Below are 27,512 nucleotides of genomic sequence, written 5' to 3' on the forward strand. Positions count from 1 at the left end.
CACCTGAAGTTTCAGTTTCGGATGGATGCAACTGCAGTAAAATAAAGAGAAAGGACTTGGATGATGAATGGATATGAAACATGAAAACAGTGTTACAACCGTAGTGGAAGGTGTGTAGTGTTTGACTGTAGCATATCACTGGTGGGAGTATCATCTTTAACTTTTCAATGCTGGTTGTCCATGTTTTCACAAATGCTTTTTAACTGACTATGTAATGAGGAGCGATTTCACAGACTCATGTTTGTGCTGGGTATGAACGGTACCTGAGAGCTGGTGGTAACATGTGAATAAGCTACTAGAACACTAACCTGCTGGCAATAGTAATACAGTCATTAAATGTAGCAGTGCCACTTCTGACCACAGGGGGGTAGAGAGGTCTGCAGTGGAGACCAAAGAGTCACTGACAATACTGTGCTCATGAATGGGGACGCTCCGGCACATTGTGTACAATTTTGTGTACAATTTTGTGCAATTAGTAGGTATAGAACAGGGGTCGGCAACCCAAAATGTTGAAAGAGCCATATTGGACCAAAAACACAAAAAACAAATATGTCTGGAGCCGCAAAAAATTAAAAGTCTTGTATAAGCCTTAGAATGAAGACAACACATGCTGCATGTTTCTATATTAGTTAGTACTGGGGGAAGATTTTTTTTTTCCATTATGCACTTCGAAAAAAAAGTCAAAATGTTGAGAAAAAAGTTGAAATGTCAAAAAAAAGTTGAAATTTCGAGAAAAAAGTCGAAATGTCCAGGAAATAGTCAAAATCTCGTAAAAAAAAGTTGAAAAGTCGAGAAAAAAGTCAAAATTTCAAGAAAAAAAGTCGAAATGTCAAGATAAATGTTGAAGTTCAATCTTCAGAAAAAAGTCGAAATGTCGAGAAAAAAGTCAAAATGTCGAGATTAAAAAGGAAAGGAAAAAGGAAGAAAAAAGTTTACGTGCTCACTTAAAGGTTTCACGCGCGAGCGTAAAACTCATTATATAAAAAAAAAAAAAATCTGTGTCCCTTTAGGGGCTCCGTAGAAGACAAAAAGGAAAAAAAGAAAAAAGAGAAGGAAAAATTGAAAAAAAAAAAAAGGTCAAACATTTTTGAAAAAGCTCCAGGAGCCACTAGGGCGGAGCTAAAGAGCCGCATGCGGCTCTAGAGCCGCGGGTTGCCGACCCCTGGTATAGAAGTTTTAAATCGTGTTTATGGCTTGTATGTCACGATGGCAAAACATTAACTGGTTTATCCAAAAATATGCAAAATGGTGGAACAAACAAGCCCAACTCAAGGCAGTTACCACAGGTTAGCACCTGTCACTTGCCCAGCTTTAGTCCGGTCCCACCAACAGTAGCAGCAGCAGCAGAGGATTAACAGTGGCTGCCACTCAGACCCTTCCAGGTTGGTTTGCGAGAGCGGAAAAACCAGCTATACCCCTGATGGTTTGTGCCCACAGGCCTGCCAGTTGCAGCCAGTCCACCCCGAATGCTGTCTCGGTCAAATTAACTGAAAATGCACAACGCTAAGTAGCTAAGCTGATGACAACTGATTTTCGGCTTTACATAAATATAACTGATGAGGTACATAAAAATCTGCTTACCGCAGTGAAATACTATGGGGGATCAAAACTTTATTCATTTAAACAGGGTGTAAATATGTTAAATACCGCACTGAAAAGTTTTAACAATTTAGATTGACTCGCTTTTAATGAACTGAAATTGTACATCCTTTTGCGCTGGCAACGGCTCAAAAAACGTGACGTTCTTACTCATTTTTACACGAGAAACCAACACATGAACTTTCTTTTGAAATGTTGCCCCTGTGTGGTCAAACGTGGCATTGCTACAACCTGTGCCTTGAAGCCAAAAGCAGCTGTAAAAGACACAAGAACATCAGAGTATTTCAAAAAGTATTTTCATGATGACACAACAGAGGGAAGGCGAGAAAAGAACAAACATTGTGCAATGTCAGACTTGAAGGTAAACCATAGCTTTGGTGAACTTTAGGGATGCAGACCAATTAGTCCCTGATTCAAGACGCTTCCCCGCAATTAAATTATAGACTGGTTTTGGTAGAGGATACTAACTGCAATTTACAATCGACATAAAAAGATCAAGAGGTGTTCAGAAGAAAATGTAAGGTTTTACTAATTAGCAGATTCAGATCTTTGTTATGTAACCTGCACAACTTGGCAGCAAATCGCTTGATCATGAAGGTACACTTACAAATGAGCCGAGCCATGCAGCGAATGCTACTAAAGGTTTAGTGCAGTATGCCTCAGCTGATGAAAATTTCACAACATGAAAACATAAAACAAAAATAGTGATCAGGTCTTTATCTTTGGATATACCAGACACATTCCCTCATGTTAAAAATATTCCCTTTTCCTCTATCTGCTTCCAAATGCCCTCAAGCTGCAGTTCAGAGTTGTGTTTGCCCCCGGGCTAAAATACTTTAATACCAAAATCACTTTTTTCGATACGTCTCATAGAAGAATCTTTAAAAGTCTGAACTCTGTGGATATTTGATCAAAGATAGTCAAATAAAAACGCTTCAACAACTTCAGAAAAAGATGATGAAACTTAATACAGGGAATCACCACAAACCAGACACTCAAACATTTTATGAGCCATTTACAATAAAAAGTTAAGAAAATGTGAGGTTTTTTAGTCATTTTGTGGTGTAGTAGTCTTTTCTTCAATAAATCAAAGAATTAAAAACAATAAAATAAACACACAACTGAATTATTTGTTCATCAAGCCTGAACATTTGATTCGTTTTCTTTTGTAAGCCCCTAAAAGCTTGATGGTTGGTTGCTCAAGCATTTGCTACAAAAAGTTCTGAGCTGCAGTACATATGTTAAAAATGAGTTGCTCTGTTAGAGATTTGGATGAAGCTGTAAGGCAGGTCTGTTGACTTATTTTGGTGAATGGTTGTAGGATCTTTGCAGAAAGTTTAACTGCTTCTAACAAGGACAATCTTGCATGTGTGTCCACCAGTGAGCAGCAGGTATTATTTTACCAAAGCTCAGTCGTTGCATGCTGGACTTTGTACCGTCTAAAACTGTTGTGATTAGTTTCAACAAATACAAACACAAACAAAGCATTTTTTCTTTTTTCATTCTCCTGTAACGTTAAGATTGTGCGGCCAGACCATTCTGCAGCACTATATGGTCTGGACATGCCAGAAAAACACATTTAAGACTTCCAACCAAATCCTAAACTAGATTTCCCTCTTACAATAGTTAACGTTTATTGTGAATTAAAGGTAGTGTAAGTGATTCTTTGTCCCATTCGTTGAATATTTCCTCACCATCCACTAGCTGCCCATTTTATGAGTACACCAGTGAGTACGCTTCTTCCTTAATGTTTTCAAGCAGATTGTAAAGATTATATTATATCAGTAAAAATGACTGATGCTCAGCATTTAACAGCTCCATAACCAGGAGGGAGAGGCTTCAGCATAGGCCTGGGCGATAAACCGAACATTTACTGTTACCGACATTCATTGAGATAACCAACGTCAATTTTCCCATGTCGGTAAATTCTGTGTTTTGATAAAAAAATACAAAATAAACTTCTTTTTGTCTGTTTTGACTGTGTGCTGATAGGCTAGTTTCATTCTCCTTTAAGAAGGCGTGTCTGTAATCACGTGACCCCACCCGTCCAGTCTGAACGAGAAGGGCTGTTGTGTCAAATACCAAGTATTCATACTTCAAACCAGCATCCCCAGCTCTACTTCAGGGAGTTCGTAATGTTTTCGGGGAGGGAGGGGCTAGCTCTCAGGGTATTGTTTACATTTTGTTTCAAATATCAACATGCGTAACATCATCCAGAAATTGCTTACCTTGCCTTTAAAAGAAAAAAGTATTTTTACAATAAAGTCAACTCTGGATTCTTTAACTGGCAACCCAACTTTAGCACTGCGATGGAAGAACTGTAATTGTTTAATAAATAGTGAACTTTTATGGGTTTTTTTTAAAAATTATTATTATTTGGACATTTGTAAAATTATCCCTTGGAGTACTGTGTTATTATTTCTGCTGATATATACAGAAGTTTTTCCAACGTGCTGAAACTGAAAGCGTTGTTCCACCCACTCCATTTTGACTTAAATTAAGAGGGATATTCAGCCAAAAGCAGGACGGCACACTGAAAACACAGCAATGAGTCTGTGTATCATTTGATCGATCTATCTATGTGCACTGCACTCCGTCTACCACACAACTCTGAATCACAACCTTAAAAGTCAGTTTTGCACATTTTACAATCGTAATAATGTCAACCTCAATTTCATGAAAGGCTTTGGGGAAATTAAGACATTCATATATCAAAAAAAAAAAGAAAGGTTTAAAACTGACACCAATATCAACCAAAACATAAAAACATACAATAAAAGTATCATATTGTAGAAATAATTCCCCATTTACACATCAAAATTAAAAGGTGCCAAACAATCAGCTGAATTCAACATCAGTCTGTTCGGATATTATTGGGACAGAACAACAAGAATGCAGCAGATTAAATCAATAAATAAACATCACATCTGCGATGTTGTGTAGGGAAGGAGAAGAGGTAGGACGACAGGAAAAGGCTTTCCAAATGTAAGAACTGAAGAAAGTGGTGAAAAGGCGGGTGCCTCACTCTGGAGCGCCGTTTACCGTCCCCGTCATCCTCTCTTCATCCCCTTGTTTCTGATGCTGCAGTCTGGCGTAAGTTACGGCGTCCCCCCTGGAAGAGGAAGAAAAGGACGGCAGGATGCAAGGGAAGCGTGTTAGTAAAAGAAAAGTTATTTGCAGCAACAGACCAGAAGGGTGGAAGCAAAGATGATGCAGGTATGGCAAAAAAGCAGGATCAACAACAGCAAGGTTATCACAGAACTCACCCCCTCAAGTTAATATGCACGAATAAGGGGGCTAACAAAAATTATTAGGCATAAAACAAACAAAAGAATGTATTACTTATTACAATGTTATATTCTGCATTTATTGCAAGAATCTGTTTTAAAGCAGTGTAATGCGATTGAAACATGAGAAAATGTGAGTAATTGCATCATATTTACTGTATTCATGCCACCAAGTAAAATATGACGTCTTACTTTTTGCCTAAAGATGCAAGGCCATACAGAACTCCGGTCGCAAAGGCAATGGCATTCCCAAACAAAGTCGTAAACGAGAAACTCACGAACACTGGAAACAGTGCCATCCTGACAAAATTAAGCCAATGAGACGTCAAACAGGAGAGAGAAAGTCATTTAGTACATTTTGCAAAACAACCACATTCTTTTTAGTAAAATTGGCATTTTCATTAGGAAAAGAGGAGACGTCGATGACGTAAGCCAAAGCATAATTGTTCTCACCCACAGTAGAAGAAGGATTTCTGCCAAGGTTTGAATTTGTCTGCACGGGCTGCGATTGCATTAGCAAACTCTATGAACTGACAGCAGAACGGGACCTCGCAAAGGAACAGCACGAAGGCATTCAACCTTGATGTGGGAGGAGAGGACACAGCAGAGTGTAAATCCATCCCAAACACGGGAATATGAACACAAGAACTGGATCATAAAGAACCACTAGGGGTGTAACGATACACTAATCTCACGATACGATACACGATATTGAGGTCACGATAACGATACAATATTATAGCAGTATTTTTTTAACAACCTTGAATGAGGAACATATGACTAGAAAAAAATGTCTTTTATTTGAAAGACACAAAATACAAAACAATGCTGTGCATTTGCCCTATTGTTACAATTTGTAATGCTTTATAACTGTTTAAGTTTTAAAGAGAAAACAAGGCCAACCATTTTCCACAAACTGAACTAAAAGTAAATGTCAGGTTTGCATTATGCATGTTCAGTTTCATACAAATAAAAATATTTAGCCACAAACTGAATAGTTTCTCTCATGTATGATTTGACTTTTTTCTTTTCCAGAAATTTAACAACTAAAATTAAATAAATAAATAAAAGTAAATAAATACATACAATTTTACATGATAAAAAAGATTGATTCATGCTCACCTTATAAGTGTAAGAGGAGATGTATCTTTGTTAAGAAGGTTATTTTGGTAATTCAGGGTTCATTATTTTATAAATATATTCTTTATATTCTGTAAATCAGGGACTATAATTACACTAGTCAGTAAATCTGTAGTGATTAGTCTGTTTTAGATTGGGCGGAGTGATACAGCACTAGGTGCTGTGTTGATGTTCTAAAATCCTACACTGTTGAGGGACATTAAACTACACTGGAACTCAGCAGAAGTTGTCCCCGTTTATATCCTACTCACGACCCGAAAAAGGTTTAATTTAATAAGGTAAGGCTTCACTCTACACCAGACTTACATAAGTACAAGTTCAGAGCTCAAGACCCCCCAAGAGTCCCGTGATCGGGACCGCAAAACGGGACTTCTTTCTTCTGAGCGGAGTAAGATTTTGGTCCACGCGGTCGCGGCCGTGGTCGGATGCGCGTTACTAGTCAGCACAATAGATTAATATTAATAACCCAATATCGCGATACACTTTGTCACCTCCACGACACGTTTCGTGACGTTTTTGTATCGCGAAATTTCGAGGCACGATATATTGTTACACCCCTAAGAACCACCATGCTTCTTTTTTTCTCTGTTTACTGGTATTCAGTCATGGAAATGATGTGTAGTCATATGATTCAGAGGAACCTGTCAATTATAAGCTTTTAGTGGTCATAAAAAAAGGTCTTAAAAAGAAGTGAAAACAACCTCATTTTGGACAACAACTAATTTTAAACCCTGCCTTTATTTATCCATATAGAACTAATCAAAAATGCAGAAACAGTGTGTGACACCTTAGGAACGCCTCACAATTTAATAGCATGAATTTGGAAAATGCAAATTAAGACTTTATTTTAAATGTTAAGGTTAATTATTGTTTGATATGTATTTACATGCATATCTGTATGTGGAACTTGATTGATGTCTTTCTTTAGTGGCATTGTAGTAACAAACCAATGAAAGCTCCATGCAAAAAAACTACCAAAATAAACAGTTAGCTACACCTACTAAAGATCAATCAAGTGACTTTGGTTAGAAGCACCCAGCATTCATTATTTCCAATTATAAAAGTAAGGGTGTACTTACATGAATAAAAGTCAGATCATGCTATATCAAAGAATTGAGTAAAATTAAATTAATTAAAAACATATTTCTATTAAGCTTCCCTAAGAACTCTCTCATTTGAGGTATTAAATATTTGCCCGTACCACTGAACTATATCACATCATCACTATCATATTAAAGCTACTATACGTAAGATTTACTTTTTTTAAATATTAAAACATTTGCCAAATGTATGTAAGCATGTTTTAAAAAAGGTAAGAAATGTTGACAGCATATTCAACAGATGAAGCCAGTGTCTCTACAAAAAGCCAACCTGAGGGGCACTGCGCCACAGACAAAAAAGGGATAAAATCTGGGATAAAAATATTTTTAAAAAGCCAATAAAAATACTTTGATGATAAGTGGAGATTGTCCGGCAAACCTTGTCAAAGCATTACTCACCCTCACTACTGCCCTCATTCGGTCAGGAGTGGTATCATTACATAGTGTGGCTAAAATCGACAGTTATCAAGGCAGATTTCTTCTGCCCTTCCTGACATTTGAACATGTGACGTGTGGTTACACGTCGATATGAGACTGCTGCTAAATAGCCATGTAAGGCAAAAACAGAGGAATGTAAATGAGCAAGAAATACAAATATTTTATGCATTTAATTAGCTGCTCTGTCATACTGAGATGGGTATTGATGTTTAAGATATGTTGGGATTAGTGATGCACCGATTGTTCGGTAACCGAAATTGTTCGGCCGAAAATGGCAAAAAAAACACTTTCGGTGTTCGGTGGAATAAGTGGGAAAAAAACCAAACAATTAATAACGGCGTTGTAATATAAGGAAATAGACTGGCCGCTCCGTAACTGAACCACATAAATCGTTGGCCAACCAAAAACTAACCACATAAGAATTTTACCTAACATTCACCAGCAGGTGGAACCAAAACAACATAAATCAATCTATTACAGGTGCGTTTAGATGACGAAATCAAACAGCGAAGAGCGTGGAGTGAAGTGGTGCGGTGCAAACATGTCAGCAGTGTGGAAGTATTTTAGAGTGGCAAAGAATAATACAAGAATGGCTGTTTGCAATGAATGTTCTGCTCAAATATCTAGAGGGAGCACATCTGCAAAGTCTTTCAGCACTACAAGTTTGATTTATCATTTGAAATGATAAAAAACCCTGAGCGCTTTACTGCATTTTTATTGTTTTAAGGCCTATGTTACAATGTTCAGTCAGTTAAGCCTAACATAAGCTCAAAGATGGCCAAAAAATGTATTTTGCTAATTTATTTATTTTAAGTTATTGTTCTTTGCTGGTATAATGTCTGCTGGAATATTTAAGAAATGCTGGGAAATTAAAAAATGTCCAGTTTTTTATGTTCAACAAATGTTTTCTACCTTGTAATTTTGTAAAAGATTTTTTCTTTTAAAAGCATGCCTAAATCAAATTAATTTGATTTATGCAATGGTGAAAAAATTGGCAAAATAAATGAAAAACTGCAAAGAACCATGTTCGGTATTGTTCGGTATTCGGCCAAGTGTTTATTATTATTTTCGGTTTCGGCCACTAATTTTCATTTCGGTGCATCGCTAGTTGTGATTTAAGCTTGTTCAGTAAAACTAAAACCAAATAATATTTTTACACAATAAACAGCCTAGCCAGCCACATCCTACGGAAATATTCGTGAAATGTGTCTGGTTCCTCTCCCATTCAGACCCATTTTCCACCATTAAAGTAATCAAACTCAAATCCAGAGGGACCAGTCTAACTCTTCAAAAAATCAATCAAATCAAATAAAAAAAAATAAAAAACTAATTAAGGGGCCTGGCCTAGCTAACCTTTTTCAAACTGTAACAGAAAAAAACTGATCCTTGTTCTTTTACAAACAGCAATTCTCTGACAGAAGGAAGGATACGCTATTGTTAGGCAAGATGTCTGTGGTGTTTGCTCCTCTGACACAGCCAAAGTCTGGATGTATGCAACATGATTGAGATAACTGAAACAAAAATAACAAAGTGTAAAAGAAGACTTACACCATCCATACGCCAGCAGCGATGTTTAATGGGTTCAACGTGACACAGTTCCACACTCCTGCGATGGCACAGGCTGTTTAGCAGAAAACAAAAGACACAGAAAAAGTGTGTTGTTGAGACAGAGTACAAAATAATAGTTCTCATCGACAGCCCTCAGTGTTTAATATACAGTAAACATCACAATGGATTAACGTGTGTGTAGATGCTGAATAACCCTTTAACATGGTAAGAAGCCATAAAACACTGAATGTAAAGCTCACCTCCAGCAATATGGCATAAATATAATATCTATTATAAAACCTGCTGGCAAATAACAAATTACTGGAAAAAAACCCACCAAAAAAACAAAACCATGTAAACATTTAAAGCAGGCTTCATTTTTCATGTTAAAAATCAACTGTCAGATGGTCAGCTATGATCAATTTCACAACTTCAAATTGCAAATGTTTCATATTTTGCCATTTTTAGGTTTTGTTTTAAATATTTAAGCACGTTCACTGCAGATCTTTCTTATTTACATGATGTAGGTTGTGCTGTTCAATGCAAAGGCCCAGTGCGAGTTGTCACATCCATACGGCCTTAAATGTATCTTTATCGTCAGCAGGTACATTAAAGTCGCTCTATGTGGCAATATCACATCTGATCATATGAGTGCAATATAGATCTGCTGTTTTCACAATGAGCCTTTAGTAACTGTATCTTGTCCCACTTAAGTTGCAATTTGCCTTTCTTGTGATTAGGGCTGCAGCTATCGAATATATCTTGTTATCAATTATTCTATCAAATATTCCATCGATTAATCAGATAAAACTTACTTTTGCTTAATTGAAGCCTGATTATTTAATATACAATAGAAAACAAGACTGATCACTCAATAAAAACAACCAATTTGTTTCCTTTCTAAAAAAATGTATTTACATTTTATGCAAAACTAGTAAGCTGTTAAATTTTCAAATAAAAAAAAAAAAACTTTCCCGAGACTTAAAATTAAACAAAAATGTAAAAAATTGTTTCCCGCTTATTTTTTATTAGTATCAAAAATAAAAAATAAATACTTTCAAACAGAAATGCCTGGCTGTGGACCAGGATTTGGAACAAGAGTCTTAGTCTTAATCTCTAATAAAAAATGATCCCACACGTTCAACGTCTTGTCTCTTCCTCTTATTATTTTCACGTCCCTGCGTTTGCTCATTGTCGCTGTCACTGTTTTTCGGTCCCGCCATCTGCCATTCTGTACAGCAAAACTATTTACACACATTACGACAAGTCCGCCGCCGCCTTCTTCCGCTCTATAGTACATACATGTAAGTCTGTTGTTTCACATTAAAAAAAAAACTGTACGAAACATGAGCTTTAAATTTATTTTTTTTAATTATACGAGGCTTCGAGGAAGAGGAATTTCTTGATTATTTTTTGTAATCAAGTTACTTGAGGAATCGTTGCAGCCCTACTTGTGATATGCTGCCTCCATGTGGTCAAAATTGTTATCGCTACATAGTGTGGCTTCAATTCAACCTCATTAGTGGGAATTAGAAATATATAACACAAGACTTGGTGTCATCCTACATTAGAGAGATGTGGGAGACGAACCAGTGGCAGGAAAACAAAACAATGTTAAGTTCTTAATGTATAATGCATACGTCACTGGAACAAACAGTTAGAAACCTTGTTTGTTTTGTTTTTAAAAACTGATGGTTATTCATTGCCATATTAATAAAGCAGCAAGTGACCAGTGATGTGAAGAACCTGTTGCTGACTGTAGACTGCAAAGCAGAATAGAGGGACTATCTTCCGATTGCAGGATACAATCGTGCTTTATGAAAGCACAACTGGGGAGGGAATGTTGCGTCCTTGTCAGATCATTAGGAATGCACAACTGCAGATTCAGAATAAAGAGGGGATTTCTAGTGCTTCTTAATACGAGGCTAGGGTGAAATGTGAAGGAAAAACATTTTATTCACACAACCAGCCACCAAAATGGTGCCGTAACACATTATTATTGCTGAAAAGGGTGGAAGGCCCTTTCCACATCAGGAGAAGTTTAAGTTTCTGAGGGTCTTGTTCACAAGTGAAGGAAGAGAAGTAACAGGACATTGGTGCAGGGTCTGCAGTAATGCAGTCTCTGTACTGGTCTGTTGTGTGTTGAGGGACCTGAGCCAAAACATAAGAATCTCTGTTTACCGTTGAACCATGTTCCTGCCTTCACATGTGGACAAGAACTGCAGGTGGGGGCTGAAAGACTAAGATTGTGCATACAAGCGGCTGAAATTAGTTTTTTCTACAGGGTGGCTGGACATTGAGAGGAGCCAGTCGAGGTGGTTTGGGAATATAATGACAATTTCCCCTGTCTGAGGCGGTGTGTCCAGCACGTCCTACCAGGATGGAGCCAAGCGACAAACGTAGGAGAAGCTGAAGAGAATATCCCGCCAAACACTGGACTAGGGCTGGGCGAAATATCGAGATTTTAATATATATATCGATATATTTTCAAACGCGATATGGTACGAGACAATATCGTTTATATCAAGAAAAAAATCAAAATCAAAATAAATACATTTTTTTTATGATTTTGATATAGCTTATTTTGTGACAAATTGACTTGAATGTTTTATTTGAGATTTGCACACATTTTTTGTTATTTGCACAACTGTCAACCTCAGTGGAAAAGTCTGCCTGTTACTGTCTACATTGTATTAATTGCACAGTGTATTTTAAATTAATTGTCATGCAGGAAAGGGATATTTGTTTTATTTTATTCAAGAAGCATTTTTATTCTATACATACAGGCATTTTATTTTTATTTCATTTGTTTTATACATTTTGATATTGTGCAGACCTCTGTTAACAAAGGTACCTGTGTGACATTTGGCACAAGGCTTTGTATTAAAACTGACTGTTTTTTTAAGGGTTTGCCTCAGAAAAAATGAAGCTAACAGAGATGCTATGCTATAATGCTTTGGGGGAAACCCCAATTATGGCACAGAAAAAATATCGATATATATCGAGTATCGCCATTCAGCTAGAAAATATCGAGATATGACTTTTGGTCCATATCGCCCAGCCCTAGGGCACTTTGGTATTCCCTCAAAAGAACTGGAGGAGGTGACCTAAGAGAGGGAGGTCAGGAGGTCTTGGCCTCTCTGCTCTGGCTGCTGCCCCTGTGACCATAATGGATGGATGGATAGATGGATAGAAGGAACATACCTGCTCACATTTCTTTGGTGTTAATGACCTACTTTCAAGTAACACCTTGAATCGACGTCTTTTACTATTAATGGGGCATTTTAACCTTTGATGTTACCTCATTAATTTTATTAAATGATCGGACCGCATCGTAAACACCATAAAGTAATATCAGGTTGAAAGTCCAGCTGTTGGGCCTTACAAGACCACACTGCAGGAAACATTGACAAAAAAAAAAAAGCCTTGTCCTTATGCCCATTCAGGATTTTAATAATACAGGGCCCATTGAATATGCAGTGGTTAATGTGATACAGGGACTGTGACTCTGGTGTCACTGAGGAACGGGGAGGAGGGATGGACGAATAGGGAGAGCTGCAGCACTGACAGCCAGCTTGTACTGTAATATCACATCCGGATTACAGTAAACCCCTGGGAGGAAAATTCACCATATTTATTTATCCGTCGGCCTGCTCTTATTATTTAAGCGGTTGTGGATGAGTCAGTCAGTCAGGCCACCAGGCGGTGCCAGCAGGGGCTGCTGCAGGGAGAGACAATGAGCCATGACAAAGCTTTTGTTTATGGCAGAGCAACTGATATGCAGTATGAGCACAAACAAGAGCTTTTTTAAACCAAACCAATGCCTTTACTGTAATACCTCTACTCTGGTCGTGGTATAAATACATTATAAGGAGCTTACATGATGTCAAGAAACCAAACTCACCTGTGGGTCACAACAACAACACAGCTGGCGGTTCACTGCATTTGTGGGTGGGTGCTAGGAATGGGTGATATTTAACCATTCACGATAAACCGTCAAAAAATTCCCCACGGTAAGAATTTGTCATCTCACGGTAAAAACGATAAATTGAGGAAATGAGAAAGAAAGAAAGAAAGAAAGAAAGAAAGAAAGAAAGAAAGAAAGAAAGAAAGAAAGAAAGAAAGAAAGAAAGAAATGAGCCTGAAAGAAAGAAAGAAAGAAATGAGCCTGAAAAAAAGAAAGAAAGAAATGAGCCTGAAAGAAAGAAAGAAAGAAATGAGCAAGAAAGAAAGAAAGAAAGAAAGAAAGAAATGAGCCTGAAAGAAAGAAAGAAAGAAAGAAATGAGCAAGAAAGAAAGAAAGAAAGAAAGAAAGAAAGAAAGAAAGAAATGAGCCTGAAAGAAAGAAAGAAAGAAAGAAAGAAAGAAATGAGCCTGAAAGAAAGAAAGAAAGAAATGAGCCTGAAAGAAAGAAAGAAAGAAATGAGCCTGAAAAAAAGAAAGAAAGAAAGAAATGAGCCTGAAAGAAAGAAAGAAAGAAAGAAATGAGCCTGAAAGAAAGAAAGAAATGAGTCTGAAAGAAAGAAAGAAATGAGCCTGAAAGAAAGAAAGAAATGAGCCTGAAAAAAAGAAAGAAAGAAATGAGCATGAAAGAAAGAAAGAAAGAAAGAAAGAAAGAAAGAAAGAAAGAAAGAAATGAGCCTGAAAGAAAGAAAGAAATGAGTCTGAAAGAAAGAAAGAAATGAGCCTGAAAGAAAGAAAGAAAGAAAGAAAGAAATGAGCCTGAAAGAAAGAAAGAAAGAAAGGAGCAAGAAAGAAAGAAAGAAAGAAAGAAAGAAAGAAAGAAAGAAAGAAAGAAAGAAAGAAAGAATTATTTTTTTTAGTATTTTTTTATCGTCATTTTTATCGTTATCGGGATAAATGCCAGAAATTATCGTGATACATTTAGTCCATACCGCCCATCCCTAGTGGGTGCATTGAGAGATGAACATGGCTAACTTTCAGAGACTGCACAGTTTGACAGTTACTTACAGATCCCTCCCAGGACGCCGGCTATCTTGCAGAGCCACCGGTACCACCAGGTCATGCCGTCGTCCTCTGCAGCAGCCTGGCTGCCAGCGGTGCTCTCCTCGGTGCTCATGCTGCTAAAGCTACTGCACTTAACTCACACTTTTCACCTAATTCAAGTTCTGCAGCGCTGGCAAAACTAACCACGAAGTACCTTGTTTTTTCCACAGCGGCTCCTCTCAGTAAAACCTGATGTAATTTCAACTTTTTTGAGGGGGGGGGCGTTATTTAACGCATATTTTCTGTCCTTTGTGCGTTGGTGATAGAAAAAAAAGGTTCCACTAAGAGCTAAAGAAAGCGTCGCCAGCAGCTGTCCCTCGGAGTGAATATCGCTGCTGGATGTATCCCCAACTTCTGACCAGTAATTCACAAAAACTCTCATAGATACGGGTTGTAGAAATCGATAAATGTGTTGAATCTGCAGCAGACTCTTCTGTTGTTCTGCTGGGGCTCCGCCAGCGCTGCAGCGGTGCATTGTGGGAGGGATCTGTGCGCGTCATGCGTTTGTTTACAAGCAGGAGAGTTTTTTTTTTTTTTTTTTTTCTTTTTAGAAACTTTATTGAAAGGTCAGACGTTACAATTAGTGAAAACACATTCAGGTGTTCCCAAGGCAGGTAGTAATGTACATGTCCAATTACAACAGTAATAATAAACAACAATTAAACAAATGTAGTATATAATGGCATGACGTTATTAATAGAAAAGACTACAACAGCTGAGTGAATTGAGCATGACAAATAATACAGCATTAGAAATCCAGAAAGAGTAACAAGGGAACATGAAACTGACCCTAATGTGACATATTTTAAAATGCTTTAACCTAAAGTGCAACAGACTGAATAAAATAAATAATAAACAGACATAATGAAATAAAAGGAACTTATATAAATAAGTAATTAAATTAGTAAAGTAATAAAACTAGGAAGTAAAAAAAAGCAGCTTTTATAAGGGGGAATTCAGATGGTTTTTTTCAATTCAGTAGGGAAAATTCTTTAAGAGATCATATAAATTTCGTGCCTTAATTGTTGTTATACGTTTTAGAGATTTCAAATACATTTTAAATTCGTTCATAAATACACAAAATTTTGGGGATGATTTTAGTATCCTATTCTTGTGGATAAAAAATGTTGCCAAGCAGAGGATTACATTGCAACAGAGTTCATCATTTTTGTTTTTCAAGATCATACCAAAAGTTACATTATCTTTAGAAATAGAGGATGGGAACGATGCAATTTTCCGTTTAATAAATCTGTGAAGATTATTCCAGAATGTTTGTATTGCACCGCAAGAGAAGAAAATATGGTCCGTAGTTTCAATTTCATTTTCACAGAATGTGCACATATTGTCACTGATATTAAAGCGTAATCTAAGTAATTCTTTAGAAGGATAAATGTTGTTCATAATTTTAAAGTGTGTTTCTTTCGTTTTGGGGGGTATAGGAAATATTAGGTACATTGTTCTTAATTTATCAATTGATTTTTTATCAAATTTATGTAGTATATCATTTTTGTTTTGTTTGTTGGGGAACAAAGTTCCACTTAGGCAGTTTCTAATGAATTTATTGTTGCATTTCTTACAAGCAGGAGAGTTTCAGTCAAGTAGAAAGACATTGATGTGAGTTGTACTTTTTGTGGTTTTCCCAATGAAACACTGATTCATTTATTTTGGTCTTGCCTGTACACAAAAAACTGTGGAGTAAATTGTCCCGCTTTATTGTAGATCAAATCTACCCCCAATTTAATTTGTGCTGGAAAAATGTATTGTTTGGATATTGAATTTGACAGGAATCTCAACTGTAAATTTTATTTGATCAATTTGCTCGTTATTTTAACTAAATTCTATATCCACAGATCCAAATTTTTAAATAAAAAGCCGAATTTTCCGGAGCTGTCCGCATATATCAAACAATACATATTCTCCATAAAAAAAGTTTCACATTCATAAAGCAAAATTCTCCAAATCCTGTCCATCCTTAGTTCCCTTTAAAGTTGATTTCAAAATATATTTTGAGACAATACAATTGGTTAATAACAAAAAATGTAACTGTCAACCTCATAAAAGAAATGATTTCGGATATCTGAATGTATTGCCTTCCTTTTATTATTTAGTGTAATTGTTAATGTCACAAACTACTTGCACTTTATTGAGATTTTTTTGTGAAAAGAACAATTTTATACTTTTTGGACTATAATGATGCTTATGTATGTTTGTGTTTTATATTATTGAATGATGTCTGCCATTTATTTTAATGTTATTGTATGTTTCTGGAATTGAAATAAAGTTTCATATAAAAAAAAAGTTTCAGTCAAGTAAATGGGAACATTTCATATTCATAAGATGAAGTTCTCCAAGTCCCTTCCAAACTTTGATATATTTACAGTGGAATAAACTTTTATATAAACAATTAAGAGCTATTGTCAAAAAGAAAACTGAACGAACACTGCTGTACTTTAATAGCGTAAACATATTTTGTGACTTTTAATTTGTATGTTTTCTTATGTTTTTATATTTGTATTATACAATTGTAAATATCTACAATGAGAAATATTTTATTTCACATACAAAATGAATGTGCGTATGCCTGCAGTTTTTCAATAAAGTTTGAAAAAAAAGTTTCAGCCAAGTAAAAGTCACATTTAAAAAAATAAAAAATAAAGCAAACTATAATCATAAATTCTGAGGTCACTAGACGAAAAAGTTAATCTTGTGACAGTACTACGCAGGGATGTTTCTAGTTTTCTTTCTTTCTGGGTCTCAATAATAATGTTGATTAATCTATTTTACTTTCATAAGGGTTTCATAATATTTTTTATTAAGTCCAAAGTGTAAACTTGTCCAAAGTTTAAATTCAAGTTCCGTTTGAAAAATAAAACTACTTAGTAGATAGATATTTTGTAAAGCCCGTGAGCAAGCTCAATTGCCATTAGGTTCTCTTGACAGAAAATATATTTAAAAAAAATAAGATGAAATGTACAGAAATGTATACATTTCTGACTTTATACATTACCAAATATATTTAAGACAAACTCAATATTCACGACCATATCAACTCAGAACCTCTGATTTTATAAACTCATTTTTCCGAGGAAAAAAGCATTTTTAGTCTCCTAAATTGGCTAATTTAAGAAAATTACAAAAAAAAAAAAAAAATACAAAATTCTGACTTTATGGGGGGAAAAAATATCCAAAAATATATAAATCCAGTTTTCAAGAAAAACTCAAGAAATGCTCATTTTAAAAAACGAATTCATGTCAAGAAAAACTGCAGCCATCACCCAAACCAGAAATATAATCAGAAGTCACCCAATACAATTATTCATAAAATGATGCAAAATAAATTATGCTCCCAAAATGATACAAAATAAACAAATAACTATTTTTAACCAGGTTAAATATGAATTAATTAGTATTACTTTAACTTTAATTTAATTCTTTAAGTATACCCACTAATTTTCCTGTTGCAAAAAGTTAGATGGTAACTTTTCTCTCCATGAGTTAATGTGAATATTCAGATTGAAACATCACAATTTTCTTAGATTGTAAAGGCAGTTTTTCACCATTACAATGCAATATAAAAGTATTTCCCCAAATTACTGGGCTTTGTTTTCCCAAACTGGATGATAATATATTTCCATATGCAACAAAAAAAAGAAGTTTTGCACATTGCTGTTGTTAGTTATTTGATATCAGAGTTGCAGTAGTTGACATGTCTCTGTTCTCTGTGATGTAAAAAGTTCAGTACAGACTTATGACAGATTGGAAAAGTTTGGGTCATAATGTTATCTTATGATGGGGCTGAAATTTATCGAAGAATGTGGATATACCGCTGCTGACGTGATCGCTTATGAGTGTTGGGTGTTTAGACAAGTCCCAAGTATAGATAAAAGACAAAAGGTTTACTTTGTGAAATAAATTAATAAATACACAAGGCAAATGACAGCTGGGGGAGGACTGATTCAGTGAGAAAGTAGTGCACAATGATAAATCACTTCACAACACAAACAAAAAAAAGGTAGCTTTCTACCATCTGTGCTTTTTTTAATTAATAAATAACATTTTCAATTTATATCACTCATTCACACATTTGTACTGAATATACAAAACCTGATCCTCCCAAAATCATTCACTACATTAATACGAGGTCCTTGACAGCAGATCTACCATTCCTGTATTTAGATGGCTTTACTTCTTTTAACGACTTTCTTGTGAAGAACAGGGAAGTTGAAATACTTTCTGCAGATCGTTTGGATATTTTAGAACAGGTAGATAATCTGAGCTGCTTATGATGAACAATATACCTGCAAAGAAGTGATAAAACTGATGCGAACTTTTCTAAAACAGCAACACTCAGTAGCTTTAAATGACCATTAGCTGTTGTGAGTTGATTTAATTAAATGTTTTTGTAGCCATCTATACTTGACAATGAAATCTGGTTCCTAATTAGAGTAGTTTACAAAAAGAAAACTATATAAAAAATATTACTAAATAAATTCACTTGAACTGGCGAAGGCTATCTGAATGTTAGCGTTGTAATAGAAAAATAAAGCTGTCAAATCTTCACGTTTGCATCCGTCAGCTTATTACTGTTCACGTATCATAACTGCATTGGCGAGCAAAGAGTTCATGATCATCAAGTATCAATAACAGCCTTGAAAGTCCATCACTGGAGGCCACATCAACTGTGACCGTCTCCAGGCTTCACTCTGACCACAGAGTGGACTGCAGAGGTTTCAGCGTCCTTCGGCTGGTCCTCCTCTGCTCTTCCATCGGTGCTGGTTTCCTCTTTCCTGTTGGCGTTCGGCAAAGCATGTCATCGAGGGTCTGCCGAGTCACCTGAGAGGCTTGCTCGAGCCGAGTCACTATCTGGTCGACGTTTAACTCGTGTGGTCCACCCTCACTTCGCAAACGGAGGAGATCCACCTGAGACAGGTCACAAAAGAAGACCACATTGACCACAACTGTAAGAATTACTGAACTGATTTTTCCATTGTTATGTTCAAAGAAGAAATGAACAGGAACCTAAAATCTCTCCTCACTATTGCAGTAATGCAAATACAGATGTGCAAAAGTTGGAACCTCTTCTTTTAATTCTATGTTGTTGTTTTTTTAGTTAAAACATGATTAAAACCATTGGGTCTCAGTATAAGGTCATTAAAACCACAGATGTCCAACAGCAAAACCTTAAAACAGTTTTTGTGCCATTACTTATTCAACAAAATATGTTGGCAATACTGTGTACCCCTTTACTGCTTTCATAGGATTTTAGTAACGGCCAATCCCAATGTTCACCCTACTTTCTACCACTAGCCCTCACTCACTACCACTAGCCCTCACTCACTACCACTAGCCCTCACTCACTACCACTTCACCCTCAAATGAAGCCACAAGGGGTAGGGCTTTGTAATCTTCCCTAGAGTAGTTATGTTTGCACATACGTCACACCATATCAGGAAGCCGAGAGCTAAAAGCAAGCTAGAAGCTGTTTTAATTTCCGCTTTAGCGCTGTTAATATGCCACTTTATTAAGTTTTAATATTTTTTCAGGCGTAAAAGTAACCGTTAAGATCCCCAACCTGGGCTCAGTTTATCCAAATAACGCCTGTTAAGAAATTTGCTCCGATGTTTTCGGGGATGAGAAGAGCCGCCGGCGATTTATGGTTCTGCGTTAAATCGCCGCAGAGCCTACGGCGTAGGGTACGCAGCGGCGTGCATCGTACGGCGCGCGTCGCCGCGTAACCTACGCCGTAGGCTCTGCGTCGATTTAACGCAGAACCATAAATCAGCCTTTATTCTGGCGAGATCTGAAAAAACGAGCAAGCGAGTGATTATGTACATTCACTGAGTGAATATTATAAAAGTAAAATATATATTTCTCGCTAGAAATGTAATCAAAACGCATTTTTATGTAGAAACTAACTCAAAATATTGATTTTATTCACTAAAAATGAGAAATGTCCGCCATGTTTTTTTGTTTGATTCAGTCTGCAAATGATGACGTAAAGCATTCTGGGAAATTTTCCCTAGCCCTCAGTCAGCGAGTCACTATCTGCAATTCCTCGCTGTGAAGGGCTAGATTCATACCCCCTACCCCTCGTTATGCCCACTAGCCCTAGAAGCAAAGAGGAATTGGGACACCACTACCCTCACGGGAACAATTTAGGGGTAGGGCTGAAAAGTAAGGCTATGGGGTGTATTAGGACTGGCCCTAAGTAGCATCCAGATGCTGTTGATCATCCCCCTTTGATAACGGGATCATCAACAAGTAAGGACGCATTCAGGTGTGCATTCACACAATGCCAAGAGGGAAAGACATAAACAATGGTCTAGGAGAAGTAATTGTTGATGCACATTACATATGAACTTCTGGAACAGGATGGGACCAAAGTGGAGTTGCTTGGCCTTAAAGCCCAGTATCAAATAAACACAGTATTTTAGCAGAAACACTTCATAATAATTGTCAAGGCCAACAGTGGGGATAGAGTTGGGGAGTGAGGTGATGATTTGAGGTTGCTGTTCAAGGATCTAAACATCTTGCAGTTCTTGAGTCGACCACAAAGTCCTCTGTATTAGGAATGGGCGATATTTTACCGTTCACGATAAACCGTCAAAAAAATTCATCACGATAAGAATTTGTCATCTCACGGTAAAAATGATAAGTACCCGTCGATGACGTTTTTGTGTAAAACCTGATTTATGGTTCTGTGTTAAATCCACGCACAACGTACGGGAAGGAAGGAAGGAAGGAAGGAAGGAAGAAAAGAAGGGAGGAAAAAAGGAAGGAAGGAAGGAAATAAGGAAGGAAGGAACAAGGAAAGACGGAAGGAAGGGAGAAAAGAGGAAGGGAAGAAGGAAGGAGAGAGCAGGAGGAAAGAAGGGAAAAATGAAGGAAGGAAGGAAGGAAGGAAGAAAGAAAGAAAGAAAGAAAGAAAGAAAGAAAGAAAGAAAGAAAGAAAGAAAGAAAGAAAGAAAGAAAGAAAGAAAGAAAGAAAGAAAGAAAGAAAGAAAGAAAGAAAGAAAGAAAGAAAGAAAGAAAGAAAGAAAGAAAGAAAGAAAGAAAGAAAGAAAGAAAGAAAGAAAGAAAGAAAGAAAGAAAGAAAGAAAGAAAGAAAGAAAGAAAGAAAGAAAGAAAGAAAGAAAGAAAGAAAGAAAGAAAGAAAGAAAGAAAGAAAGAAAGAAAGAAAGAAAGAAAGAAAGAAAGAAAGAAAGAAAGAAAGAAAGAAAGAAAGAAAGAAAGAAAGAAAGAAAGAAAGAAAGAAAGAAAGAAAGAAAGAAGGATAAATTCCCGTTGATGACGTTTTTGTGTAACAAACATGGCGGATCTGAGAACGAGATAGATTCATAGTTAAAAAGGTGGAGTTGAATTGGTATTTTTTTTATCGTCATTTTTATCGTTATCGGGATAAATGCCAGAAATTATCGTGATACATTTTTTAGTCCATACCGCCCATCCCTACTCTGTATACAACATTATTTTAGTGTTAAAGTGAAGCCACCTGTCAAACAACTAAACCTTGGTTAAAACTGTGTCATTACACAAAATAAATTACCAAAGCTGCCACCACCAAATCCACCTCACACGGACTAAAATAAATATAAGTAAAAAAAAAAAAAAAAAAAAAAAAAAATCACAGTTTTGGAACGACCTGGTCGAAGTCTGCCTGTCATGAAACACTGTAGCGGGAAAAATCCAAGAATCGGCACACTCAACTTAGGAAAACTAAACCATTAAACCATAAAAAGTGTTGAGCGAAAGACTTCACACAACAGACAATTAATCATTTTTAAACAGTGCTGATACTTTGCAGCTTAAGTACATTCATTTTAAAAAGTGTCTGGGTTTCACCTACCACTTCCTGTGAAAACTCAGTCTTTTTCACAAAATATGGGCTTTTAGGTAACATGGCTGCTGACAGGATGGAAATGGCATCTACAAATTTTCCCAACATTGCTTTTATTAAAACCTGAAACACAACAAGTCATGTATAGTTTAAAAACAACTGCAAAAAAGAAAAAAATCTGCTTGGTGCAATTACATGCAGCACCTTTACCTTAATATTTTGGCACAATTTGCTGTCAGTGTTCATAATTTGTGAATACAAAGTTTGCGCCTTCTCTAGGTCATTCTGGAGAAAAAAGAAAAAGACAACATTTTAGCATTCTTTACATATTTATGCATGTATAAAAGGAGACTGGGAAAAAGACACGGCTCACCTGTCTTAGTGCTAATGCGACAGAAAAGCAGTGTGCATGCCTGGGGATGAAGTTCCCTTTGGTCTGCTCTTCTTCTATCAGAGTAGTGCAGATCCTGTAGGACTCTGCAGTGTTCTGTCAATATAAACAGTTCACACCTAAATCAGCTCCAGACGGATTCAAGTTTTGGTCCTGGTATATCAAATCAAAGCCAGGCATTCAATATTTAAATCCTTACCAATTTATAGCAGGTAGCAGTCGCCAGTGTCACAGTGTCTTTGTTGAAGGGTACACCTTGACTCCTCATGCTTCTTAGTACCTCCATAGCACCTGCAATTATCAAGGTTTGAAATATTGCACATGTAATAACAACTTCAGGGAAACTAAGATTTATCCATCACTTACTTTCATACCAGCCTTTAATGAATAACATGTCCATGGCAATGTTAAAAGAGGTTGTGTCAATGAAAAATCCTTTTAGATTCTGGAAGGGGAAGTGAAAAGAAAACATTAGCAATCCAAATCAATACACCCTTCCTGTCATAATCTGATAAATAATCATTTTCTATGCGCTTTTATGATGAGCTATACTTACCTTATCTGTTAGTGTTGCAGTCGCCATGTGCTCCAAACCCAGCTCGTAGCACAATCTCATGAAGAGAGGCCCAAACTTGAAGTCTCCATACAGCAAGTTACGATTCTCTGCATGATACCTTTTGAGTACATTTCACACATACTGACGGTCAAAATACATTTAATGTACTGTAAGAGTTTTAAAAAAGTGTGCATAAAGTGCAGAGGGCTTTTCCCAGTTTGTCTGAGTGACAGTTAACTGCCCGTCTGGCTTACTGTGTTACCTATTGATGGCTTCTCTGGCAACCTGCATGTCGTCTGCAGACTGGCACAAGTGAAGGAGAAGCTTCAGCTCATCTCGGAGAATCAGCTCATTCCTTTGCATTTTCTGTCTGAACAACTCTATATAATTTCCTGTGAAGGTAAACAAAAATAAGCAAGCTGGACTTAAAACTGTGGCCCAGTAACACTGACCAGAGCTCGTTTACCTTCTGAACCGGTAATGAGGTGAGCCACCGCCAGCTTTCTTTGCTGGAAGTCTTGCAGTTTAATGACATCTTCTGATAACAAATGCCTCTTTGCTGCAAGAGAGTAAAGTGGATTATTAAGAATTAGGGTGGAGCAATTTAATGTCAGTAAGCAGTAACCTCTCTCCAAATGTAACCCCATAGACTATAAGGCAGGGGTCGGCAACCCAAAATGTTGAAAGAGCCGTATTGGACCAAAAACAAAAAAAAAACGAATATGTCTGGAGCCGCAAAAAGTGAAAAGTCTTGTATAAGCCTTAGAATGAAGGCAAATGGCGAAAGGCGAAATGTCGAGAAAAAAGTCGAAATGTCGAGGAAAAAGTCAAAATTTCGAGAAAAAAGTCGAAACGTTGAGAAAAAAGTTGAAATGTCGAGGAAAAAGTCGAAATGTGGAGATTAATGTAGAAGTAGAATCTCGAGAAAAAAGTCAAATTGTCGAGAAAAAAGTAAAAATTTTGAGAAAAAAGTCGAAATGTCGGGAAAAAGTAAAAATTTCGAGAAAAAAGTCAAAATGTCGAGATTAATGTTGAAGTACAATTTCGAGAAAAAAGTCGAAATGTCGAGAAAAAAGTCAAAATGTCGAGATTAAAAAAGGGAAAAGGAAGAAAAAAAGAAGAAGAAAAAAGAAAAAGAGAAAAAAGGAAAAAAAGAGAGAAAAAAATGGAAAAAAATAAGAAAAAAGGTCAAACATTTTTGAAAAAGCTCCAGGAGCCACTAGGGCGGCGCTAAAGAGCCGCAGGTTGCCGATCCCTGCTCTAAGGGAAGTGTATTTGTATGGCACAATTCAACAACAGCGTGATTCAAAGTGCTTTAAAGATACTTTAAAACATCATCACATTGTAGAAAATCTGATGATGCTTAACCCTGACAAAATATAATATTTATACCGCAACATTGGAGGGCCAAATCAAAATTGACCTTACGTTTAGCCAATGCTGGGTTATTATAAACAGGTGGATGAATCATGAAGCGCGGTAGCTTGACCATTACAGATGAGGAAGTGATAACAGCTAGTGATTGGCTGAGCAAACTGCCAATCAATCCTATTACAAAAGAAAGTTAATGCTTCATATAAACGCCAGGAGAGTTTGTTGTCATGGGTGTGAAATCAAACAATTGAGAGCAAAACAGTTATTTCTGCTCTAAAGTTGGACATTTTAACATGGCAGATTATTTCTTTCTTTTCCATTTTTATGCCACTATTACTTCTTTGTTATTTTCAACTCGGGTAGAATGACTGTTTGCTGTAACGTCTGTAAAAATGACTGATGCTCAACATTTGTCAGCTTCAACTTGTGTAAAATATACTTTATTTACCCCGTTGCTATGTCTGTTCAACATACCAGAAGTAACTAAAGGAAACCTGACACTACTCACTACGGTGCTGCAGAGAAAGAACCTACACTAAAGTTGGTGGTGTTATTACAGCGCAACACAAAGAATAAAGAAGAACTATAAATGCGGAAACTGGACCTTTTCGGTAACTTGTTCTTACAGTATTTATGTTAACATATGAGACCCATTTGTCTTAATTTCTCAGCCCAGTAACCACTACTGGGCAAGAACAGGCTCATCTGCACCCACTGCCAAATACAACTGAGTTTGCTTTAATATGGGTCATATTATGGATCATTTGTCCTGATTTTCTTACAGGTCAACCTGCACATACCGATTTAGGCTAATGATGATTTTCTTTCTTAGGACCATAAGTCAACTGCATGCGTGACCTAATTCCCCCATAAACAAAAAGTGTGGCTGTATATATATATATATATTAGGGCTGGGCGATATATCAATATTTTAATATATATCGATATATTTTCAAACGCGATATGGTACGAGACAATATCGTTTATATCGATTATTAAAAAAAAAAAAAAAAATTCTTACGATTTTGATATAGCTTATTTTGTGACAAATTGACTTGAATGTTTTATTTGAGATTTGCACAAATGTTTTGTCATTTGCACAACTGTCAACTTCAGTGGAAAAGTCTGCCTGTTACTGTCTACATTGTATTAATTGCACAGGGTATATTTATTTAATTGTTATGCAGGAAAGGGATATTTGTTTTATTTTATTCAAGAAGCATTTTTATTCTATATATGCAGGCAGTTTATTTTTATTTCATTTGTTTCATACATTTTGATATTGTGCAGACCTCTGATAATAAAGGTACCAGTGTGACATTTGGCACGAGGCTTTGTATTAAAACTGACTGTTTTTTAAAGGGTTTGCCTCAGAAAAAAATGAAGCTAACAGAGATGCTATGCTATAATGCTTTGGGGGAAACCCCAATTATGGCACAGAAAAAATATTGATATATATCGAGTATCGCCATTCAGCTAGAAAATATCGAGATATGACTTTTGGTCCATATCGCCCAGCCCTAATATATATATATATATATATATATATATATATATATATATATATATATTTTTTTTTTTTTGCCTTAAAGACTGTGCAAATTACTTTCTTTGCTATTCTGTATTTAAAGTGGAAAACCTGGAGAAAAAAAAATATTTTTCAGTACTTAAGATGATGCATTCACTGATGCAAACAATATGTAGATACACAAAATGAAATTTGCAAAGCTGTTTATATGGTGTATGTACTGAATGAAAATTATAAAAAATAAATAAATATGACAGTATTAACTGTTCTCAGCAAACAATACCAGTTGGGGGCCATCAGACACACATGGGCAACAGAAAATTGGATTGTTTGACTTCACCCCCTTCAAACAATCTGAGAAGACATGTTTACAAGTTGAGGTTTTGTACAGTTTCTCTGAGGTAATTTGACAAAAAAACATGGCACAGACAGTTAACACCCAAAAAACTGGGTTTAACTTTTTAATTTAGGCCATATGTCTTATTTAACTTAAATTGTTCTTGGCACCTTATATTGACTCTAATGCCAATTCATTTGTTTCATGCTCATCTGCTCACGTGAAGACTGTCGTCTCCCGGTCTTTAAACCTGACACTTTTAAGAGTTTGTGCTTAAAAAAAGAGCGTTTCTTTTCTCTTACCCCCTATGCATCTTTCAGTCCAGCCTGGTTGTGAACCACCACAAAACAACCCCCTGGGAGGATCCTTCAGCAGCCCAAAACATTTACCAGCCAGTCTCCTCAGCAGCGCCATGTTGCCCACTGACCGTACCACCACTGGCACCACAAAAGGGGTGTTTGTTGTAAATGTTATTCGACTGTATGGGTTGAAAAAAAAAGTGTTGCCATCTGGTCTACTTCCCAATTTATTATAAAACACATAAATAACGTAAAACTATTTATTTGAGATAAACGACATGGGTTGTTGATCTTTTTTTTTAATTCAGCAGGTCCAATTGGTATCTTCCAAAACAAGACCGTCATTCCTTAAAGAAGCCGCTCTAAATGTTTGCTCAGTAATATTTCTATAATTAATTATGTGTTATTATTACATTTTTATTATTCATTCATTCATTTATTTAAATGTTAATTATATTTTGTTAAGAAGACCAACATTGCAACGAAAAATATGTTTTCCCCTGTAACCTGCAGGTGGCAATGTTGAGCTTTATAACATGTGTGATGAGTTTTTTTTTAACAAACTTTATTCAACATTTCAAAAGTACAAAATTCCTTTGAGGAAACATTAGTTTGCAACTGAAACATAAATTCACAACACACCACCGAATATGTAAATCTATACATTTTTTTTCTAAGATAATCTTCTAGATTAAATAAAAAAATAAATAAAATAAAATAAAATAAAATAATCACAAAATAAAATAATCACAGGGGTAGACATTTCAACAAAAGTTTTTAAGCGTAGCAAAATTTGTAAATTAGAGAGCAAGAGACTTTAACATGGTTTCATATAAATCATGTATAGACTGATTTTATTTTGATAGTACCTTTATAGATGTTATCAAATGTTTTATTTCGTTTTTAAAACATACTATGGAGGGTTTGCTGTTTTTCCATTTATTTTTATGTATATGATATTTACCCAAAATGAGAATTATGTTCACCATCTTGGATACCTTCTTTGGCAGACCATCCATATAAATTATGACCTGAAGCTTGCTAAACAAACAGTTGTTGATCCCAATATTT

General features: G+C 36.1%; 2 protein-coding genes across 2 annotated transcripts; both read right to left on the bottom strand.

Moving 5' to 3' along the window:
- Window positions 1-3,963: 3,963 nt before the first annotated feature.
- Window positions 3,964-14,577, bottom strand: cacfd1 (calcium channel flower domain containing 1). Its single transcript, XM_061733771.1, has 5 exons — window positions 14,084-14,577; window positions 9,113-9,185; window positions 5,340-5,465; window positions 5,079-5,186; window positions 3,964-4,711 (listed from the first exon to the last, which is right to left on the bottom strand). Exons 1-5 carry the CDS (start codon window positions 14,190-14,192, stop codon window positions 4,621-4,623), a joined length of 507 nt encoding a protein of 168 aa, XP_061589755.1. The 5' UTR covers window positions 14,193-14,577; the 3' UTR covers window positions 3,964-4,620.
- Window positions 14,578-18,113: 3,536 nt separating this feature from the next.
- On the bottom strand, window positions 18,114-26,562 carry ptcd2 (pentatricopeptide repeat domain 2). Its single transcript, XM_061733304.1, has 10 exons — window positions 26,445-26,562; window positions 23,370-23,462; window positions 23,166-23,295; window positions 22,904-23,021; window positions 22,714-22,792; window positions 22,547-22,638; window positions 22,330-22,443; window positions 22,167-22,241; window positions 21,966-22,079; window positions 18,114-19,039 (listed from the first exon to the last, which is right to left on the bottom strand). Exons 1-10 carry the CDS (start codon window positions 26,554-26,556, stop codon window positions 18,818-18,820), a joined length of 1,149 nt encoding a protein of 382 aa, XP_061589288.1. The 5' UTR covers window positions 26,557-26,562; the 3' UTR covers window positions 18,114-18,817.
- Window positions 26,563-27,512: the final 950 nt, after the last annotated feature.

The sequence above is a fragment of the Cololabis saira genome, chromosome 11, assembly GCF_033807715.1.
Source record: "Cololabis saira isolate AMF1-May2022 chromosome 11, fColSai1.1, whole genome shotgun sequence".
NCBI lineage: Eukaryota > Metazoa > Chordata > Actinopteri > Beloniformes > Belonidae > Cololabis > Cololabis saira.